The sequence below is a fragment of the Centroberyx affinis genome, unplaced genomic scaffold (genome assembly GCF_046629955.1).
Source record: "Centroberyx affinis isolate AG114_WGS23_722 - 3 ecotype Tasmania unplaced genomic scaffold, CSIRO-AGI_Caff_v1 ptg005428l_1, whole genome shotgun sequence".
NCBI lineage: Eukaryota > Metazoa > Chordata > Actinopteri > Beryciformes > Berycidae > Centroberyx > Centroberyx affinis.
In genome coordinates, this window is record NW_027282716.1 from 1 (window position 1) to 23,327 (window position 23,327).

A 23,327-nucleotide genomic window follows, 5' to 3' on the forward strand; every position below is an offset into this window, starting at 1 on the left:
TTCACCTGTTGAGGTGCGTTCAGGAGCGCCACAGCAGCCGCACAAAAACAAAGACAGGGAAAAAAAAACGTAGCCTGCGACTGCCCAGTGTGTTACGATGTAAACAAAGAGATATGGAGAAACACAATGCGGGCCTGCCACTTCCCTGCCTTCATTTTAATTCATTCTAAACCCTTGCTGCTGTATAAGTGAATTAGTCTGCTGGTTTTGCTGCTGTGTCAGCATGACCGCTATGATCTCAACTCCTTATCTTACACAAACACACACACACAAACACACATGCATACACTCAATCAGGCCCTAAACATATGGTAGGCATCACCACTATAGTTAAAGCATAATGTGTGACACACAATATGGGCTTGATCAGTCATATATGCTGAAGTGCCGTAATAACAATGTCCACACTTGCCCTTACATCATCCCATGACCTACAGTGAGCAGCGTTTTTAGCTGCGGTTGCAATAGGACTACGGACTGTGGAGAACAAATGGGCTTGTTGTAACACTGTGGACCACATAAGAGCAATTAAACAGTACATTAAAATCCCCTCTTTATGATCATATCACACTTGTCACTGATCCATTAGTAGCTATATCTGCCAAGCAATGAGAATCTTAATTGCACAATTAATTCCGGCCTCTGATTGATGTGACAGCCGAATTTATGGTTCATGCGAATGCTGGGGAGGCGGTAGACAAATGTGTGACAGTATTGCTGACAATTATAGCAGACTAATGGCCCGTTTCATAAGTGCCAGCCCCAGTGGCCTGGTTTAAAATCCTCCCCGCCATGTTTTTCAGCCAGCCAACCAGCACTGCAGCCTCCCATTGAACTGTAATTGAAGCAATCAGAATCGCTCCATTTGAAGATTGTTGCAGCCGAAATGATGCTATTTATATAAGTCCCTGTGAGTGGATATATAGAAATAAAAGCTTTGGGTTCCCTGAAATGGATCGGGCATCCAAACAAGCGCACCATTGTTTTCCTTTCCCCAGCTTTGGCAATAGACCTCAGCGTTGCGTTGCTCCGAACTCTCGCAATCATTCACCGCAGATGATATCTCTTGTTTTTCTCAGTCACTCCCCACAGCAGTATCACAAAGCCGGCTTTTGTTGTGGCTGAGGTTGCCGTTCGTGACTCGCGCCGTGTTAAAGTTGGAAGACAAGAACAGACTTATGAAGCTGTATTGATTTCCCCGCTGCCGAGATCCATTTACCGAGTCGGTAGAGGGAGAAATGAATTGATACAAGGCAAACAGCGCAGGAAACGAAACGCGCTCCCCCCCCCCCCCCCCCCTCTCGCTCGGAGGCAGCTGATGCTCTAAGTGTTACACGATATTTGGATCTGTTGAGCGAGAGCCCTGTTCCCCCCCCCCCCTCCTCGTCCCTTCATTCACTCACCTCCAGCAAAACTCAACCCCAGCACAGAATCCACATGCTATTTCTATGATCTTTGGTTCAGTTCAATACTTATGGATATGAAAAGCTAGAACCCAAAAGGCTGTAATCTGTGATATTATCAGGAGACAGACCTTGGAGCTTGTCTTCTGACAATGACATAATGAATGCATACATACAGTATATAACCATTAAAATCAATATTTCTCTAAAATCATCCTCTCCACAGCCACTTTCCCATTTACTTTCACCTTAACTGCCTTGATTTTGCTTTGATTTTTGTCTGCAAAAACAAAGACTGATCCATCCAAAATCATAAAAATAACATGTTCAAGAGATTCCATTTTTTTTGGGTGGATTGTCCCTTTAACTTTCAGCAATCTCTTGGGCCTACACATCTCTGACTCTTTCCACTTCTACACAAAAAGCGAGATCGTTAGCCTGAACGGTTTAATAGCAGCAGACTTTAGATGATGATATCAACACTTTCCGGGCGTTTCGTTGAGGTGGTGATAAACAGCGCTATCTCCGAGCCGTGTAATATCTACAGCCGTGCCAAAAAGCGACATCTTTGGTGTTAATATAATTAGATGTCTCTTAGAGTAATGCTTTTTCCCCTCACTATGAGGGTGATGTAATGTGTTGCAAGTTTTCTGCTAACAAAGTGGCAAAGACAGAATTCTTTCTTGTCCGTCTTTAAACGGTTTATTTATATGATGCCCGGTTACTGAGCCAGACGTTTTACTTTAGTAAAACTTGGCAAACAACTCCAAGAGATGAGTCATTTGTCTCTGCTGGAGCTGATAATTTAAGGTGCTAACCTTTTTTCCAGTATTCGCACTTCTAAAACAATGAATCCCCGGACTCTGTGATATAACTTAAAAAGAGACCAGCTGTTAGATTATAATTAGGTGTGATAGGGCAATTGTTCTAGTATTCCAAACGTCTAGAAATAGCTGCCCCCTCGTCTGGAAACCTGTTCTGAAAATACAGTTTGAGTTCAGGTGAAAGTCGAAATTACAGGAATTGCGTGAAAGGCCTTTAGAGGAAGCGGTGTAGAACTGTGGTTTGGCAACCTGCAATCAGAGAGTGCATCTATGACTTTACAGTGCCCTTCAGAACAGTTTTAGTCTGAAGTACTTTCTGAAAAGGCACAGCGGCGGTGGATGCATCTTAGAGGTCACTTTCTCACCCACTTCACACCTAAAAATGGCTGAAATAACAGGGCATGGTGATCTGGTAGGGTGGGGGCTCCAGTGTGTTACCATGGCACCAAACATCTCCATCCAAGCTTTCTCTTTACTGGGACACTTCAACCAAGTTGTCTCCCCAAAGCTGCACAAAATTCACACACTCCCTCTCCCTGAAGTTTAGCACACACTTTTCACCTCGCTCTCGTTTCTCATTGACACTTTCTATTTCAAGAGTGCTGATGAGTTCCTCCCGCATTGTTAATTTGGCTCCTATAGTAAGGCTTTTGCGATCAGGGTGCAGAGTTCAGAAACATGCTCTATCGTAATTAAAGCTAATGCTGCCAAGCGTGGTTGAAGACAATGCCAGCCCCGCTAACGATTTCCGAGCATGTCTCGCCGACGCCACCTGTTTTCGTTTAGCACTTTTCAGCAGCTGTTCCCATAATTATGCTTGCTGTCAGTGCAGAGAACGGGAGGGTGCACCGCAGCATTGTGCTATGCTGATAAACAAGGTAGTTAAAGGCCACTTATGGCGACACAGTTACTCTCCCGAAGGGGATTCGGCGTCTGTCTCCAAAACACATAATGGGTTGAAGTGTGTGTGTGCAGTTGGACATAGCGAAGCGCTTTTTATCCACCATTAGCTTGAAACGAGAGGCATCTGCTTCATGATGTGCGTCTATACATAGGTTCCACCGTGACGCCTTTGTGCACATCCCCAGCTGCCAGATACACCTAAAAATTTGCCTTTCTTTTATTTTATATGGTCCGGAGTAGACACAGTCGCTTATTAAATACAGAAACATTTAGTTGCAAGTCAACCCCACATGCCTGTTGTTGGTGGCTTATAGTTAGATCCAGTCAGTGCCTTCATTCATAGCCAGTAGCTGCAAAGCATTTGTTATGACGTAGATAGATCTGCCCTCAGATGCCCCCATAGAAACACACTTTGTTCTGCTAATGAGCCAAACGAGCACTCTCATTACATAATCCCCAAAGGGTATCAGTCTCAGTTTGTCAACACAGAGTCAAAATCTGGTGGCTTGCTCACTGAAGTCCACATAATGTCAGTTCACTAACACTGAAAAAAACTGTACCCTTCAAGCAGCGGTGTGTAGACAGTATACCGGCCCTCACTGCGCATCTCAGCTCCCCATTGTACCTGAAAAAGGCCAGATTTGTTTTTAGGCTTAGAGGTATTTAATATTCGCCCCCTTTGTCAGAAATCGTCGCGAGGAGAAACGCCGCCAAAAGAAATTTGTGTTACAATACTTATCATGCGTGCGCCGCTTTTGCAATTACACCCATGGCTGATTTCTTTTAGCCCTTTTAAATTCATTTCCAATGACCTTTATGTCGCCAAATTGGGGTGAGTGTGGAAAGAAGTTTCCAGCGGTGTTAATTGTTTTAGGCGGTGATGTGCGGAGAACTCAGAGGTATGTGTGAATAGAAGTAATTGTGATTCATTTGCTTTCTCTCTCTCTCTCTCTCTTTTGCTCTATTTCTCTCTCTTGCCTCTCAGTCTTTTTCTCTCGCTCTGTTTCTCTTTTTTTTCTAATACAACACACACACACACACACATCCAGAGCGCCTTCCTCGTTAGCAGGTGACGAGTTAAGCGAGGTAGAAACAAAACAAAAAGGCCCATTTAGCAGGCGGGGCTCTTTTGCTAGAGTGATGAGCAATGCTCTCCACTCTGTGCCCTCCTCCGTTCACCTGCTTGTGTCTCGCACGGCGCCATCCATCCTCCCCCCACCAGGACAATAGAGCGTAATGAATGGGCGCTACACCATCACAATGTTAATTAATAAAGGACTTGAGCGTATAATGGACTGTGACTGCATGGGTGAATCAGAGAGACAGAGAGAGGACAGTGTGATGAGGTGGTCGAGTGGCTAGTCACCCAAGCCACTGGGAGAGCTGCTGAGCTTAGGTGCCACTTCTAGCAGTAGGTGATAATAATTAGAAAAAAATATTACAGCTTAAAGTGCCCATGAAATGAACTCCCATTACTTTTACTTCCTAGAAAACAGACTATCCCTCATGCTGCACTAGTAGGTGTAAATATAAATTTCTAACCAATAAAACCATCAGAGTTTTGAACGATCCTGCCCCTCTGCACCCCTCCCATCAAATAAAATTGCCTTTCTCTCCCTGACTCCCCGCCAGTGACCATACCTGACTCCAGATTTTTAGGCAAACAGATTGAATGCAGTGTTTCAGTAGGGGGGGACGGGACGCTCTTCCCTGCTGGAGCCCCATTTCAGGATTTCAGCTGATAAGACGGGTGCATTTTTACATAGAAATCTTGCCTAGTGCTGCTTTAAGTTCATTCCAGCCTGCAACCTTACCAGCGGTCTTACATCAGTTCGCCTATTCATAGTAGCTTTGTGCTCTCTGGCCCAGGTGCACTCAGCCTGGCACAATGAACCGACTTTCTTTTCCTGCCGTTCAGAGGTAGTTGAATCCGGCGCTGCCTGAGCTGAATCGGTGCAACGAGGCCTGTCAAGCAGCCTGACAAACTCATTCTTGGCTAGCGGCGCTTGTTCCTGTCTGATGAAAATGTTACACTGCTCTCTCATTCTCCGCCTCAGCCTGCTATTCCCGGAACAGAGCTCTGAGTGGGTGGTTATTCTGTCATCATTTTGGACGAGCACACACTCACACGCGCGCGCACACACACACACGCACGTACTCAAACAGGGTCCATCCAATGTAATTTTTTCATCCAGCGTATTATTGTCTTAAACTGCTGGGCTAAAAGCTTCTCCAGGGACATAACCCATAGCCACCATTTATTTATTTCATTTTTTGATAAAAAGTCTTCATTAGAGATAAAGACTGACCCCTGCCAGTGACGCACAAGGCCATTCATCTAAAAGAGTTCTCTTCCGAGTGCTTTTGGAAATGGTGTGTTTGTGCTCCGTTGCCATGGGCCTGCGCTGGCAATAGTAGGCCAATTGATTACAACCCACTGAGTTAAGATTACTCCAACACAACCGCTGTCATCGCCTATACAAATCCTCCCATGATGTCTTTACAAGCTCCAGATGAGAACGGCGAGTTAAGCATTGCCGTTGCATTATATTTACACCTGGAGTGGATACCGAATTATTTTCCAATAGTCCCCTATCTGCTCCCTTCACCTGTCTGACGGAAAGCGAAGGGTCATTTCCCGACAAGAGCCTATGATTTCTGTAATCGAAGCCGGAGTGTTGAAAGCGCAGCGCCATTAAATGGATTCCAGCGGTCTGAATTTACTGAGGGTCCCAGTCACGGACAAAGCCCGGCTGGCCGATCGCACGGACAGGTGTACTTCCATTTTGAAAGCGAGGGATGGAATGGAGAGAGAGAAAAGGGGGCAGAGGAGAGGGCTGTCTGGGGAATAGGGGCTCAGTCAGAGGGTGTTGAAAAGAGCCTCCACCTGAACGCACCGCTGCATCCTAATAACTCCTCAGCCTCTGAAAAAAAAAAAAAAAACCCACCTTATGCTCTATCTTTCCCCTCTTTCCTCTGTCTCGCTCTTCCTTTATCCGAGCAGCTGTGAAGGGCACACACCTGGCCGCCATCCATCTGGGTGTGTGTGTGTGTGTGTGTGCATGGTGATGCGAGTCTATTTAAAAAGGTCTTGCAGTGGGTTTTCTGGGGTTGATTGCTCCCGCCGCCAGTATTGTTCATGTGGATTCGGCTGCCATGGCAATAACTACGCACAGCTTTGGCGCACGCAGGCCGGCCAATCACAGCATTACCGCAATGCTCTCAATCTTCCTGAAGAGCGGGCTTGTGACCGGGAGGTCGCCGGCCTGAATCTCCGGACTAAAAAAAAGACGTGGGTGGGGGAAGCGAATGGGAATGAGATACCCCTCCTTCATCGATGGCTGTGCCCTTGAGCAAGGCACCTAACCCCCAAACACGCCGGTGGAGCAGCTCAGTGGCCCATAGCAGAAGAAGAAGGTGTGAAACCGTACGAATGTGAAGCAGGGCATTGCTCGAAAAGAGCATGCATGCCCAGTCAAGTTTCCCTGGATAAACAAAGGTTAAAAAAATCTCCAATTCCGTCATTGTATAGAAGCCTTTAGAGTCAGCCGCTCTTTGAAATGTACAGAGAGAGTAGCAATGTATCATTTCATTGCCGCCTTATTGTCTTGCTTAGGAAATTGTTAGGAAAGAACAACAGTGGACAGTGATCAAAGCTTTTTTTTTTGTTTGGGCGTATTTACTCAGCTCGACTTGGCCGCGGCTCAAAAGGTTCTGGTAGGCGCTGAAACCGCTGAACGGAAATCATTTAAAAATGTTTTCAAATCTTTACCAGGTTTTCCCATTTATCACAGCGCACCAATAGCCAGCATAAAAAAAAAAGAACACAACACAAACGCCAGCTCTTTGATGCCTCTGGTGTTTTCTCCACACCATTAGCTTCTCCTCACACCTCTTTTCCCCCCTCTGTATGCTTGAAAGCAAGAAGTATAGCGCACAAATGGTGTTCCTTTGGTTATTTTTACAGATGCTCTTTGTCGGACACCAGTGGAAATTGTTAGAAAGGAGATTGGAGTGGTTGTTTGATGGACTATTTTCCAGCTGAATTGATCGCGCCGGGTGTTAGACACTAAACAGTCTCTCACACCTCTCCGGCAGCTGAGATGTACCATTTCTGCATGAGGATCTGCAGTACGACTCCCGCAACAAAACAGGTCTTCTGTAATTTCCAACACAGGGCCCATGCGTCGCGCGGGGAAAGGAGGGAAGGGTTCTTAACATGTGTCACAAATTATCCTTCAAAGGGGGTGTTGTTCAAAGGAAGGCGCTGTTGTTTGAGCATCAAATTGCTACCTGGCGTTTTCAAAGTTCTCCGCCGCTCGCGCACCGAGCTCACGGCGGCGGAAACGAATTAGCGGCGCTCAGGTAGACAGTATGGCCAATTGACAGTGACAGCGCCGAGATATGTGACACGCTCGACACCCGTTCCCTTTCTTCTCCTTCTCCCCTCATCCCACCCCTTTATGTCTGCTCTCCTGCCTGCGTTCCATTTTCTTGTCATTCACCGTCCTTGTTCTTCTTTCAATTTTTCTCCCCCCCCCCCCCCCCCCCCATTCTCTGTTGGCTCTTTTTTTGTTTTTTCCTGGAAGAAAGTTAAAGTCAAAGTTAGAGGCTGCACGCAGTCATGCTTAAATTACAGTGAATGTATTTCTGCAACAAAAGACATTGTAATGGGGCTCGCGCACAGTTTGCAAACTAAATTTTGTTCAGGTTCATTGACACACCAACAGTGAAAGACCAGTAAATGATTTGAACAATGACGGAATTACTCTTGAGGGCTAACTGATACACACAATAATAAATCTCAATGAGGCATCTCTCTCTCTCTCTCTCTCTCTCTCTCACTTCAATTGCTCCAGCAGCCAGACGAAGACGACTTGGTGCTAACCCCCGACGGCACGCGAGAGTTCATGACCTTTGAGATCCCCCTTAACGACTCGGGCTCTGCAGGCCTGGGGGTCAGCGTCAAAGGCAACCGGTCCAAGGAGAACCACGCCGACCTGGGCATCTTTGTCAAGTCCATCATGAACGGAGGGGCAGCATGCAAGGCAAGGAACTACGTCCACCTCAGCCTCTGACCTTTACCTTGATCGGTTTCGTTAGAGGTCCGGTTGTTACTTGAGGACCTAACGAATTCAATCAGGAATGCTGTTAATGCTGTTGTCGAGGTGTGACTACCCACATTATTGAAACTTTTCCTAGGGGAAACAATATTCTGTAATATATCTCTATCCCATTTAAGAGGTATACCACTATGGACAGTTCAATATCTCGAAACAACATGAACAACTTTCCTCCAAAGCCAGAAACCAGAGAACTACAACGTCACTAACATATCAACTCTGGAGCCGTTCCATAGAGAATGAATAGAGAAAATATGAACTATTTTTTGGGAATAAGGGATTTTCTAATTAAATCACTACAGAATGAATCTCATATATATATACAAATTCAAACATCCTGTGATCCCTGACTCTTGTCTGTAGAGCAGCTCCAGAGGTCGCATTGTTGTTGTTTATGTTCACAAATATCGATTGGGATATTCCGTATTCAGTATTGCCGTATTCATATAGGTGATTGTTACATACATGTCTTTTATAGGTCAACTCCAACTTTCCCCTAACTGACGGTGTTTGTCCACAGGACGGGCGTCTGCGGGTCAACGACCAGCTCATCGCGGTCAACGGGGAGTCGTTGCTAGGGAAGACCAACCAGGAAGCCATGGAAACGCTACGCACATCCATGTCGGTGGAGGGCAACAAGCGGGGGATGATCCAGCTCATCGTGGCCCGGCGGGTGAGCAAGAACAATGAGGTAGGTACCAGTCGGGGAGGAACCACGCTGACGTGCCAGAAATAAATTGGCATCTCAACCAGGAGTCAGTTTTAATTGGTCGCCCTTCGTTTCTTTTTATTACTAGATATTATTATTATTATTCTAATCATGTAGAGCTAGCATGCCTCTGAGGTGGACTGTGGATTGCACTACCCCCCCGCCATGTGCGCACGATTACACACACATACTGTACACACACACACACACTCAACAATCATGCATGTACACACTCAAATTCAAAGCCTTGTCTGTGAACAAGTGGGGGATGGACGGAGAGGTAAAAAGACAGGGATAGGTACCTTTTTACTGCTTTGAATGATAAACGAGCGTTGCTTTCCTTTACCTTGCCACCGGCCCTAATCTGTCCTCCATAGGTTTGGGGAGCTTTGAGATAGCTAGAGGGAGACCTTTATGAAGTAGACCACCACCATGCAAATCTTCAAACAGTCCCATTTCCCGCGCGAGATGGGTGATACCGCCTCACATTTCCCCCATTCTGCGTGTGATTTTCCTCGCGCGCGGCGGGCCTTGATATGATATCTAAGAGGCACTTCACTGAGTTGTGATTGACAGGCCCACGAAATAACACCGAGATAGGCAGATAAAGGAGGATACGTGCATCTAGGTGGGTATTTGTCATCAGGCAGTAGTCAGGAATATTGAAAGCAATGCAGCCGCCTGGACTGCTAGATGCGGGGGGAACTCAACTTTATGAAACGTCCGTTCTGATGCTGACCTCATCCAAGGCACGTATTTTTTTCACACTCTCCTGCAATAAAAAACTAAACAAAAACAAACAATCCAAAAAAAAAAAAATAAATAAAAAACTATCTATATACAATATTTCCATATTCTTAAAAACGAATGCAAACATGAATCAGCTGAATGTGAATGTTAAGCTCAGCGTGACACACTTTCTGTATTTCAGTATTGTGGATTCATGTGGGAATACTCTGGCACACACACACACACACACACACACACACACACAGACACAGACACTCACACAGACACACACACAGACACACACACACACACACCCTGCAGCCAGAGGTTGTAGATCAGGTTTGATTAGTGTTGCTGTGACTCTAATTGGAGCCCATGTCCTGTGGCTGTGTGTCAGTTTGGAGGAGCATGCTGAGCCCCTGTCCCCCCCCTCTCTGCCCTTCACCCCTCCTGCTCGCCCTTATCCTCCATCAGCTCCCCCTCTTCTCACCACTCATCGTCCTCCCCCTGCCCTCTGCTCTCGTTTTAACACTCTTTTTCACCTCCTTCCCGCACCCCCCAACTTGTGGTCCTCCGCAGCTTAACAGGTAGAGCGTGGCACAAACACAGCCGGGGGGTTAGGGGTTGAATTCCCACTGGGACCACATGTAATTGATGGAGCTTTTACATCAATAAATCATTACCACATTAATTTTGAGACATTAGTGTAATTATCGTAAACAAATGAGACCATCGGCAAGAAGACTGTAAGCCTCTAGCGGTCTCCATACTGCATTTTACATTGGTTGCCACTGAGTCAGATTTGGTAGGAAATTTGTTGGATTGCTTTATGGCACAAAGGAAGATTGCTTTACGGCACACAATAGGAACAATTTTTACTTTGCAAGTAGTACACAATGTTATTCCAATTCCAATTCTATTCCAACTGCATACTTTAAACTTCATGTTATGTTATCTTTGTCTGAATGCATATTGGCTTGTTATCAAGTTATTGGCTCTTCTTCTTGCTCGTCAATACAACTGCAAGTAGGGGGACAAGTAGAAACAGCCTCTCTACAACAGGATGCAGTGAGGTTTATGGGAAATGTGGTCATAATTTTGAGAAAAGTGCTACACATAGACCTTTAAAATGCCTAGGTTTTGAAAGCTACTTTAGATAAAAGCGTCTCCTTGTTTTTGCTCTCCGACCATGAACTCCCTCATCCCCAATTCTCCCGTCTTACTCCCTCCTTTCCTTCTGCCTTTATCCCTCCAAATTCACACACTGTCCCCCCTCCTCCTCCTCCCCCCTCTTTCCCCCCTCTCAGACTTGGGGAGAGGACACATGTCCCTCCTGGGAGAGCTCAGCCCCAAGGTCAGTCAGTGCTATCAGTTCGGTCCAGTCCCTCTCCTCTCCTCTTTAATCCCTAACCGGCAGGCATGCAGGTAGACAGACAGAGACTAGCTACAGACAGACAGCTAGGGTTATAGACAGACAGGCCTTCAGAAACACTCACAGTAAAAGGCAGGACAAGCGGTTAGAGGTTACACACATGTATCAACTAATAATGTAATGTAACTGCTGGATAATTTGTAAATGTAAGTTTAATGTAAATGTCAAAATCTAATAATATATATATATATTTCCCTGTAAATGAGTCAAAAATGTACATTTGTAAATCTTAACAAGCCATTTGGTCTCATATTAATCATATATTTTTTTTTTTAAACAGATGAAAAATTCAGTCAACGGGGTGAGATAATTCTACTTTCCAATAGTTTCACTTTTTTTTAGCAATTACAGATATTTTTTTTAAACAAATGTTAATGTTAATATCGTCACACCAGGCAGATTACTCCATTGCATTGCATTGGAAATAAGTGAAATCACCCTTTTGGCAGATTTTCTGAAAATGATAGAAGACTTCATATAAGACTCAATGTAATATATGATCATGCTCAGTACTGAAAATACACTGCAAAATGGAGAATTAAAAGCAAACCTCGAACAAGACAAGCAGAAGTTAAATGCCAGCTTAGCCTCCCGGCAGCTGACCCCCCTCCCCCCTCCCCACACCCCAACCCCCAACTCAACCCCCCCATCTCCACCCTGTCGGCCGGGCAGATATGTCAGCAGCCGGCGCCAGTTTGCCACTGTCACCCAGCCGAATGGGAGTGAGCACTGGAGGCCACCATTGAAATGAATCAGATCCATCACTGTCTGGAGGGGAGAGGAGCCCGGCAGCGTAGCCTAATGCTGTCTGAGAGGGGGGACTTGTATCCAGGCCGCCCCACTCCATGGAAATTGCGTTGGTTTCATCATCGCTCGGTGCTACGGGCTAGAGTGCAACCACCTTTGTTAGAATAGGGCAGCACTGTGTTTCTCGGTTGTTTGGTTATTTGAAAACCGGTGAAGATATACCAGTCATATCTTTTCTCTGAACTGGCATGTATTTCATGTTTGTGAACATGCACATGCATTGCCCACACACACACACACACACACACACACACACATACATTGCCCGCAGTCTGCCAGAAGCCCCACTTCTTTCAGCAGGACTTGAGGACAGTACCGTGCAGACAGACACTCTCAGTGTGAAAGACAAGTGTTTCAATAAGCTGGTTGTTTTGTCCATATCCCCGATTACCCAATCATTAAACCTGCGTCTGAGCTGGAGTGCTTGGCCTGTTTCCACTGCCATTAAGCAGCGGCAATGAGTGGCCTTGGCCTTGGGCTAAAATGAGAATGTTTGTTAAAGGTATGCCGGCCTTGGAATACCAAAACAACACTTGAGCATGATTAAGGATGTGCTCGAGTCTTAGAAAGCAGTGCGGCCCAATGTATGGAGGCTATTTGTAATGCAGCACAAACCAGGCTGGTCTACTTGAGCCTGCATTCAAATTCTGGCTAGTGTGGACTCTCTTGCCCTTGTCGAGGCTGAAAAACCGGGACCAGTACTTTGCAATGCATTTGATATGTGATCACAGTCTGTTCCTAGTGTATGCAGATGGGCAGAAGAACACTGATTTACTACTGAGCAGGTTTATTTCACGATATTCTCACATTTTAAATATGCAGTTTCAGTGAAAAACACCTAAAATTCATCATCACACTGTAAAAAAAAATGTCAGGAGAATAGGAACGCACATACACACACACACACACACACACACATACACATGCAAATGTATATACTGACATACACTTTGCCAGAACAATTAATTTTTCCTCTGTTCTGTTTCCACTGATAGCCCCCGTTTGAAAAAGCATCATTCTGACCCAGATAGTCAAGCGATATGATTGGTCACTGGCAATTTGTTTGAAGCATTATAATTTCATCACTGCTTCAGAGACTTTGTAATTTCTCCAGCTATATCTGAGTTCTATTAATGTATCGTCACATGTGTTCAAGCAATTAAATTTCTGAAAAGTCATTTCAATTCCATTAATTTTTTTTTTTTTTTCGCCACTCTTCCTGAATGTTCTTGTTCCTCCACATTTTACTTCAGAGCGTGATCCTCCAGCCTGTGTGACAAAGCCGGGGTGCCACATCTGAATCACATGCAGATCTGTTAAAGTGATGCGTTCAAAGTCGCCGTTTTATCCGTTTTCCACTTTGTGCTTCCGTTTTAGTCCTTTTTGATAATTTACACGTCAGTTCAGTAATCAGAACAGTGCAATGTGTCTTTGTGAAAATTAGAGGCATAGAGACAGAGCTGACAGAAGTGCATGTGAAGTAGGGGTGAACTTTGAAGTGTATATACATTATATTGCATATGATGGAGGAACCTGTAAGAGTAATTTTCCACTAGCTTGAGAGTAATTTGGTGTGAAATGGCAGTGTTGAGTAAAGTGTTGTTCAATAGTAACAATATGTGGTAGAGTTGTGCTGGATAGACTAGAGAAGAAATAAGATTGTGTACAGTCCTATGGTGATGACATATAGACCTAATTAATTATCAGTTTTATTTGAATGTGATTTCATCAACTGCCTTAATCTCTTCTATGGAGAATACAGTTATGTTAGGCTACCTGGCTTGCAAGCTAACGTTAGCAACTGAACCATTAGCAAAGATAGCTCATAGCATCTTGAAAAACTATGAAATAACACAAATGGAATTATACAGCGACCAAAAAAGTTATTTTAGATTCTTTAAGCTAGCCGCCCTTCGCCTTGATGGAAAGGCAAAGGCTTTGGAAAGAAATTCATACATAGGCATCAAGTTCACTATTTATGTTTGGCTAAGAAACTCATTTCAAGAATTTAAGCATAAGCATTTAGATCAAAATGACTTCAAGATAATGAAAAACAGATTCAATCAGGTGTGTCCAAACATTTGACTGGTAGTGTATATTTATCGTTATATATACATCACTGTATCACGAGTCCATACAGTGTAAGTTCTCCCACCGTGTGAAATCATCAAAATTAATTTGAATATGAAGGAGGATATGGGTTGAATATGTATATGTATGTATATAATATGTATATAGTATGTAATATATATGGGATTAAAACAGCAGCAAAGATGTGGAGATTTATGATGACATTTTCACAATAATACATCTTAGAGTTAGGAGTTCATATCTGACCGCTATTGCAGATGGTTGGCGTGTGTGTTGTGTATGTGTGCATTGCCTGCAAAAAGCTGATCTTTCTCCCGTTCTCTTCCTCTCCCGCTCTCTCTCTCTTACCCTGTTTATGAACTTTCACTCACCGGGGATGTTTGTTTCTGTCTGTTGCAACAGCCGCTTGGTAGTTCATGACATTACCAAGATATTTATCACACCCGCATCTAAAAGCAGACAGACTCGCGATAAAAATCCCGGTGCCCGGGTTTCATTTCTCCGATTTGAAATTCATCACACAATGTAGGCCTACACACACGCGTGGCTGTGCATTGTGATATTATTTATGCCGGAGACAACTATTTTTGGACAGACAGGCTGTCTTTTGTTTTTTGTTTTTGTCCTCATTGACAATGCCACCGCATTCTGCCAGTGAAGCACCGCATTGATCAGAGCAGCGAAAACCTCCTTCCACCAGGAACGCTTTACCACACAAAACTTTTTCACATCTTCCCCTCCTGTGTTTGCCAGCGAAGATACTCTTCTCTTTTTTTCCACACATCTACAGATAGAGTTGAATTTCACAGTGTACTATTTTTACATTGCGGTGCTCCGCTATAGAGTCCTCATGATAATTCATGAGACGGAGCTTCTGCCTAAGGACGGCAGCGCTATCACTTCAGTCCTCCGCTTCACCAGCTATCCCCTCCCCAATTGTTTGATTCCATTTATCGAAATAAAGATATTTCTAACTTTCACTTTCTTTTTTCCGCTTGTCTCAGCAGAGCTCTGTCAGGACCGCCTCGGGACATAATGTAAAACTTTTATGTAAAGCGTTTCCCCTCTCTTGACCACTTGAAAGACTTTCCAGTCCACCAACCCCAATTATGTAAATACCATGTGGGACGAGAAGCCGCCGCAATGAGGCCCCGTTGCTTTCAGTCACCTGAGAAAAGTGTTTTTGGTTCCCTGTTTTCTCATTTTCTGAAGCCAGTGACACAGCGGTACATTTAAAGACGTCAGCAGACAAATGAGCCATTAGTGATACATGCATCCACTTCTTTTGCCGCACTGCTGAGGTTTTTATATACAAGAGGCCTAATGAACTTTGAAGGAGGCTGACTGACAGATTCAGAACAACACGGTCCATAGGGAAGACAGGCGTTATGGGGTATGCAGTGAAGGATAAACCCATATAGACTCAGTTAACCCAGCTTTTTAGGCTGACATCACACAATATATATCACATGAGTTCATAGTATACATTATAAGCAGCAAGGTGGTGCAAGTTATATGAGGATAGGGTTTTTTAATGGAAAAATAACTTTACCCACCTTTCATATTTTACCACTACATCACTGGGAGTCATGGTCAGGTAACGGCCCAGCAGAAATACCATTGTATTATTGATGAGGAGCAGCAGGGGGGTGCAGGAGAAAGATCAAAGCGGCGGAGGCTGTCTTTCCGTGCCAACACTTTAGCATCGTTGCATCATAGGAGACTGCGTACATGGCAGCTAAGTTAACTCGGCAACGGAGAGGAGTTCTAACGGCTTGCATAAGAGGACCGGACGCGTCTCCTCGGCATGCCAATGGCCCTGTTGTAATTCATGCCAATAGCGCTGCTGTAATTCGGTGAGGGAACGTTTATGCAAAGAGACAAGGGGGAAGGAAGTGGCTGGCCCCGAACAAAAGACGCTCCCTCGGATGAGAGGAGGGCTGATCGATAGGGCCTTGAGAGAGCTATCAATCAGAGCCCCGGCCTAGTAAATTATGGTTTTATTAGTATTGAGCTGACCACTGCTGGGAGAGAGACGGCGAGACCTTAAAGCATTTAGACGCTGCCCCATAACAGAGGCAAGAGAGAGGGGAGGGGAGGGAGATTTGTGTCGACCCTCCCCGCCGCACGCCTTAATGGGGAGTGATTGAAGTCCCGTTAGATCGCGACACAAAGGGACCGCAGCTCCCCTGATGTCATGGAGTGTCCAAGAGTGCTTCACGGAACGGGGGACGGAGCGGTGCACTCTGGGAAACGCAGTCCGTAATGAACCGGCGACTAAATCGAGGAAAGCGGATCGCGGAGCTGCAGAAATGCAATTCCAGCGCTGGCGGGCCCTCATTCCCAGCCGGCTCTCTGAGGACTAACTCATTTAGGAGCGGCAGGGGAAACTCAATAGGACCAATTGAGAGAATAATATATTGAATCTGGTGGTTGAGTGGGCTGCTCGGGCGCAGTGGAGGACTGCTGAGGTGGAGTGCGCGCTGTAGTGTCGGAAAACCCAAGTGCTGTTAAGCAACTCGCACACGTTTGCACGCATACATACATACACACATACACACATACACACGCATGCATTTTCTTCACTTCACAACATGGTGCAGTGTGGTGATCAGTTGTGCAATACTAACTTACTGACCTTGAACTTGGCTTATATCAGCAGTAGACGATTTTCTGCTCTGTACAGAGGAGAAAGTACTCAAGTAGAAGTGCTGTTACTTTGCTGAATTTTTACTTGAGTAGAAGTATAATTGCGTGTGTAAAAATCTACTTAGGTAAAATTAAATATTAGCTCATTTAAATCTGAGTAAAAGTGATTTTTAAACAAGATTCTGAAATCCATGTCATTACTTTGATTTGTGATGAAAAAAAAAAAACGGACACATGCCACTCATGCACATCGCCATTTTTCAAAAGTGTTCCGATCCACTATCCATAGCAAGTCAGTTAGTCATACAGACCGCCACTTGATAAAGATTTTGTCCCATGTTTTCCCAGTCTGAGAGAATTGTTATTGTCCTTCCATACTGCAGATGGAGAGACAACAATAGTGCGAGTGAAACCTGAGCAGATGAGTCATTCTTACACATTCTACTAGCTATGAAATGTAACTATTCCTCATTTTTGCTTGGGACCCCCCTGTAACCTCCTCAAGGACCCCTCGAGGTACCCCGGACCCCACTTTGGGAACCCGCTGGCGTAAGATGAGACTCTAGGTGGATGTGAGAAGTTGATGAAACCGGGGGAAAGGAGAGGTGGGTTGTGCCCGGGGCAGGATGCAGCAGCTTAAGGAGTGTAATTACAGCGTTATGGTGGAGGTTGACTGGATTAGGGCCGCGGCAACAGGCTGAGTCCGGGATAGAAGGCCAGGAAATGGCCATGGACTAGACATTATTAGCCTTGGCTGACAGCTTAAGACCAGCCCTGTCAACACGGCGCTGCTTCTCCCTCACTGAGCGCTCAAGGTCAGGGAGACGCTGATGGACAGGCAGAAAACGCATTTGTGCATGAGCGCACACACACACACACACACACACGCACGCAAATACATTTATGCACACAGACACTACCGCACTACATTTCCACAAACATGTAGACAAATAAAGCATACACACACACACACTTAGTGAGTCTGATGGGAGCGGAGCAGCAGCAGCGGATCTCGACTGGGCTCGGTGTGAATCACATCCCCTCTCCCTCAGTCAACAGGATAATCCACTGTGAAAATGACTAGATTAAGACAGATTAAACAGATGATGAGGCGATGAGAACCGGCGGTAAGAGAGGACTAAAGGAATCACACCGCAGACACTGAAAGACTTAAAAGAACACGCCCGCTCTCGGACAAATAAGCTCTTCGATCACCTTTCCATCGTGCGAGTAGAAAATTGGCGGTCTGTTGATGAAGTTTGAGTTTCTGTAGGTGGAGTATCTGCCATAAAGGCCAGTGTATACCTTCAAAATATGTCTCGGTGTTATTGAGAGATAGATGGAGACAGAGATAGAGATGTCTTATTGAGATCCACTCCTCATGACACATTCTATAGTCTTTTATATCAGTCGGTTCTCGGCTTCTCTCGCTCCGCTCCACTCTGTCCACACGTTTTCTTACATCTCACCCCGAAACCTTCCATCTTTTTTTTTTTTCTTTTCAGCAGGTCTCCACCCGATTAGAGAGAGAGAGCGAGAGAGAGAAGCCAGTAAAATAAATCTTAAATCTTCATTTTTTATTTATTTTTTTTTTTTTTACAATTGAAGCCTTATTGAGTCCAACTCACCCAGGGACGTGGTTTTTATTATAAGGCTGGCATTGGCCGTGGCTCTGATTGTAATTGCGTTGACCCCTCCCCCGTTAAACACACACACGTACACACACACACACACACACACACACACACACACACACACACACACACTGCTGCCTCTCTCCCTGCTCTCCCCTTGCTCTTATCGAAGCACTGTCCCGATAAAGTCCTCCGCTCCCTACTTCATTAAACCTCTCATTTATATTAAACAGCCGATAAGTCCCTCTACCCCGGCGTGTCTATCCCAGGGCACGCTACTCCCACAGGGGGGGGGTGACGGGGTGGGGGGGTGCAACTTGGTAGCACCCACAATGCACTGGGGCCTTGGATAGAGGATCACCCCCCCCACCCCCCTCCCCCCCAAGTCCTCCTCTCTCCTGTTATTCCCTCTCCTCTCCCCTTCCTCTCCTCTCCTCTCCTCCTCCTTCCTGCTGGTGTTGTTTTCTGATCTGTTCCTCCCCTCTCATCTTGGCCGGGAGCCAGGAAGGTGTTGTGAGACATCAATATTAGCCGGGGCCCTCTGGTTTAAAGCACGCTTGAGGTACAGAGCTGAACTGCACAGGCCTGTCTAGCTGTGAGGGAGCTATCTGTAATAGGTCCTACACGGGGAGTTCTTCTCCGATGCATTCCCCCGGCTGCCCACGGGCTGCAATGAAGCATTGTGGGAAATAAGGTCACGGCCCAAACTTTTTTTCTCTCTAATTCTTTGCACGTGGCTCCGTCGCGGCTTGCTGCCAAACCGTGTTTTGTTTCGTTTTTTTCTTGCGATAGGCGGTTGCATTGTCTCCATCCCTCACGTTCTTTCCCAGACAGCATTCTTACTGCAAATACCACATTTGACGGACCGCTGGCCGCCGAAGACCGGACAAAGTAGCCGGGCCCATTAGTCCCGAGTCCAAAGACCGCTAACCGTGTCCCCCTGTCAAGACTGACACATGCATTGAGTGGACGGTCGGTTCAATAGCCAGCGGTGCGGCACATCGACCGTGCGGCAAATGTCACTGGTCCATTTACTGGGGCTCATTGTCAGAGACAGCTGTCTATCGGCCTATGGGAAATCCATGGAGCTTTATCCGGCTCGGGCCACTGTTGGAGCCGTTTCACACTGCTGAGCCAGAAAATACCGACATAAGCCAAGATGTACGGTGAAGCCCCGGTTCCATGTTTCTGGAGTATTGATGGCATCACATTAAGAGCAATGCTAAGACCCCTTTTCTTCTTCTGTTGTATGTTTGTGTTTGTGTGTGTGTCTTTCTATACCTTCCTGTTTGTATGTCTACACTGCCAAAAATACGCCAGCATAACAAGTTACTTTGTCTAGTGTGCATCCTTAAAATGTTATTTTTCTTAAAATAAATGAAAAAATCAGCCAGTGGGGTGAGATGACTTTATTTGTGTCCAATGCAAATCAACTTATTTTCAGAATTTCTTTCAATCATAACTAATTTTCTTGATATTACTAGAGCGTTGTCCCTTATTCTGCCTTGTTTCTAAGAAAATCCTGAAACAAGTGAAACTTTGGCAGAATTTGTGAACATCTCGGCTAACCTCCTCTCTCCCGGTCTCTCCAGGAGGCCCCTGGCAGCCCTCCGGTGCTGGAGCACCCCGTGGCCTCTCCGCTGGACGACCGTGAGCGGCGGATCTCCCACTCCCTGTACGGAGCCATCGAGGGCCTGGACGACTTCCCCACGCCGCGGGCCAACATGATCGGACGCATAGGTGAGTTAAGTCTGCCCGGTTCTCTCTTTCAGCACCTTGCTGTTTCTTTCAACCTCAATCTGAATCACACACTGCAAAACATGTCCATCTTAACAACTCATTTAGTGTAGTATTGCGTCTTAAAATTATGTTTTCATTAAAAAAGTGAAAAAAATCTACCAGTGGGGTGAGATAACTTTTTTCCAATGTAATTTCATCTGTTATAAGAATTTGAGAACAAATATCTTGAAATACAGTAATAGCATCAAGATATTATTAATTGAATTGAACAAGATTCTTGAAAGAAGCTGCTTTGCATTGGAAACAAGTGGAAAAAAACAAGGTTGTAGGACAAAATGACTTGTTAAAATGGATATTTTTTTGCAGTGCAGCCCCCCCCATTCACCTTGATGGGAAATGTGGTTGACCTGCTAACCTCACGGTCTTATTTTTCCCCCATCAACTGCTGTCTTCCCTAACCCGACTTGCCCTAAACAGCTTTGACACCCACACCCGCCCCTCCCTCTAACTCTGGCAATGGGATGCACGGGTGACTTGATCAGTTGACCCAAGGCCCACACCCCCACCCCCGAACCCCAGACCCCAGCCCCGATCCCCTTCTTCTTCTATCGCCTTAGCTTAACCCCCTCCTCCAACCAAAACCGCATCCCAAAGGTACTCCGCCTTTCACTATCAACTGCCTGGGGTATGGGATTGGGGGTGGGGGGGCTGGGGGGGGGGTAATGTCATTCCCAATCCTCCCAGCCTTCACTCTGCTCCCGAACGTCTCCACCCGGGTCAATTCCCATTCCACCCAGTCGACACCAGCAGGCTCAGATCTCGGCTCTGCAGGTGTATTGGAATCGGAAATTCAATCCTCGACCGGTCGCTGCTGTCATCTCAACATCGACCGGTCATGCATGCATACACACACACACACACACACACACACACACACACACACACACACACACACAAGCTGAGGGTGACTGTCAGTGTAGGGCAGTGTCGGGGAGGATGATGCAACATAGGAACTTCTACATTCACACCCTCTTTTCTAACACACTTTCAGCCTTTTGATTCAGTCATTTTATCCTCTTATGTTCCCATCCCATGTATTGGACCTCTCCCCCTTCAATGCCCTTTCCTCTCCTTCCTCCCTCCTCCGCCTCTTCTTCGCACGCCTCCCCTCTCTGTCATTTTCCTTTCGCTTTGCTTTACTGTTCCACCACTCTTGTTTCATCATCCCCACTCCTCCCTTCTTTCCCCGACTCTCTTTTTCATTCCTTTCCTGCCTCTCTTTACTCTCTCCCTTTCGCTGTTTTTCTCCATTCTGATGGAGTGTCACACCAGCCATCTCCTCCTCTCTCCTGTTCTCCGACTCTTTCTCCTCTTTCACCTCCCGCCCCCCTCGCCCTTCCGCCCTCCATCCGCTCTGGTGGAGTGAATTTGCAATCCGTCGATGATCTGCGCTTTCTCCCTCTCTCTTCTTCTTCTACCCGTTCTCCCATTTCTCCCTCGCCCATCTCCCCCCCCGGAGCGGTGCCACTCTGCCACTGATCATACAAGATCAGAGGCTGTGTCAGAGGCAGCTGATGGTTAATTAAGCCTCCAGATCAATAGGGCTTGCCCCTCACTCACTCTCTCTCTCTCTCTCTCTCTCTCTCTTCCTGTGTCATCCCTCCTTCTCTCCCATCCCTCCCCAACCTAAACACGCTCCAGAGTCGGGCCGGGGTTGTCTCTCGGTCTGCCTTATTTATTCCATAGGCTTCTCCGACGTAGACTTTTGAGATCACAAACTGCAACTGCGGGGGCACTGACGGGAAAAAAGTTTCTAGCCGACGAAAAACTTCAAGGGCACCGGCGCCCGTCTCTTCCCGCGGAGTGGGAGTCAAATGAGCAAAGTGGAAAAGTTAGGGTAAAGGAGGGGCGGGGGGCTCGGTAAAGCAGCGAGTTATCACAGCCGGAGCTCGGCAGCGTCTTAGATGTTTGACTCGGCTCGTCTCGCAGGAAGAGAGTGTCAGTTACTTTTCTTTTCTGTCTTCGGGCTGACTCTCGTTAGCTGTGCCCTCATTAACCCGTGCCTGTCACCGACACCGCATTATGTTCTTAAATATTCTGTGACAGGTCTTCATTTTTTTTTATAAACTGCCAGAACTCTGATGTTATTTAAATACCGGATACAGTCAGACTATTTTGGTCCGTATTCAGTGGAGCAGCAACACAATACTGCCTCACTGAGGCAAAATGCAGCACCTGAGAAGTGAAAAAGAGAAAATACCACTTACAAAGCTTGGTGAGCCTTCTCTTTTTGCACATACTGCTGTTCTGAACCTCCGTTTTGGGTGTAAATGACTGGAGTCTAGAGAGTCCAGTGGTGGATGCACAAGATACGCTTTGCTGTGCATCCCTAAGGTGCGAACTTAAAGCCATGGTAGCTAAGTTTGAAGGAAAACATGAAGACAAATGCGCTTAGCCCCCCTCTCCCCTCCCTCCACTGCTCACCCAGCCAGTGGCAATGAGCCTGCAGGTGATTGACACGGCAGAACGAAGCCCTCCTGCTCCACAGTTTACCTCAATTTGTCAGATAACCACAAAATTTACTTTGAAAGCAAATAGCAGAGCGACGGTGCTATCAGTATTGCAGACATTCTGACATATTATCTTACTCATGCGTGTTTACCCAACATGAGGATTACCTGTGCTGAATTCAAATGTCAACATATAAAACCTACCTACTTAATTAGGCAAAAGTGCTTGCTTGAAAAAAGACTCAGTAAAACGATTTATGGAATGGAAATGGAAATGGAAAGATCAGGTGTCTCCTGGAAGTTGAAAATGATCATGAAGGATCTTGTGGTAGGTTCAATAGTGAGGTGTCTATACTTTGTGTAGCCAAGGGCAATTTAGGCTTGACACCTGAGCCTGTTGGTCTGCTATTGGATTACTGCCTTATGCCTCATGTAGTACTTTCTGACTCTGTGCCTACCTCCTATGTGATTTTCATTGTATTTGAGCTTTTGGACATTTTCATGTTGTTCATCTGCAATGTTTATATTAGTCCCGATGCAATTTAGTTGACCAGGTCTGTCTTGAAAAAGCGTTTTTTTTTTTTTTTTAACCCTAAAGGGACGAAAATACAACAATTTCAATAAGGTGTCATAGAGACGATATCAAATAATAACACCTTTGAGCAAATTGTCTCGTACTCTACCTTCCCTCGGCAGTGCGGCATGGAATATCGTATTTTTGACAGCGCGGACAGCAAATTTCTTCAGGCTACAGACAGACAGCGGGTGTTTCC

At 45.8% G+C, this 23,327-nt stretch overlaps 1 protein-coding gene across 1 annotated transcript in view; it reads left to right on the forward strand.

The window, feature by feature from the left end:
• Positions 1–7,989: 7,989 nt before the first annotated feature.
• LOC139667295 (partitioning defective 3 homolog) overlaps positions 7,990–23,327 on the forward strand; it is a gene marked incomplete at its 5' end in the record, with an annotated part of 77,635 nt that continues 62,297 nt past the window's right edge. Inside the window, 3 exons of the mRNA XM_071546744.1 lie at positions 7,990–8,178; positions 8,774–8,944; positions 19,897–20,044. Coding sequence (XP_071402845.1) covers positions 7,990–8,178; positions 8,774–8,944; positions 19,897–20,044 — 508 coding nt within the window. The remainder of the gene's footprint in view (positions 8,179–8,773; positions 8,945–19,896; positions 20,045–23,327) is intronic.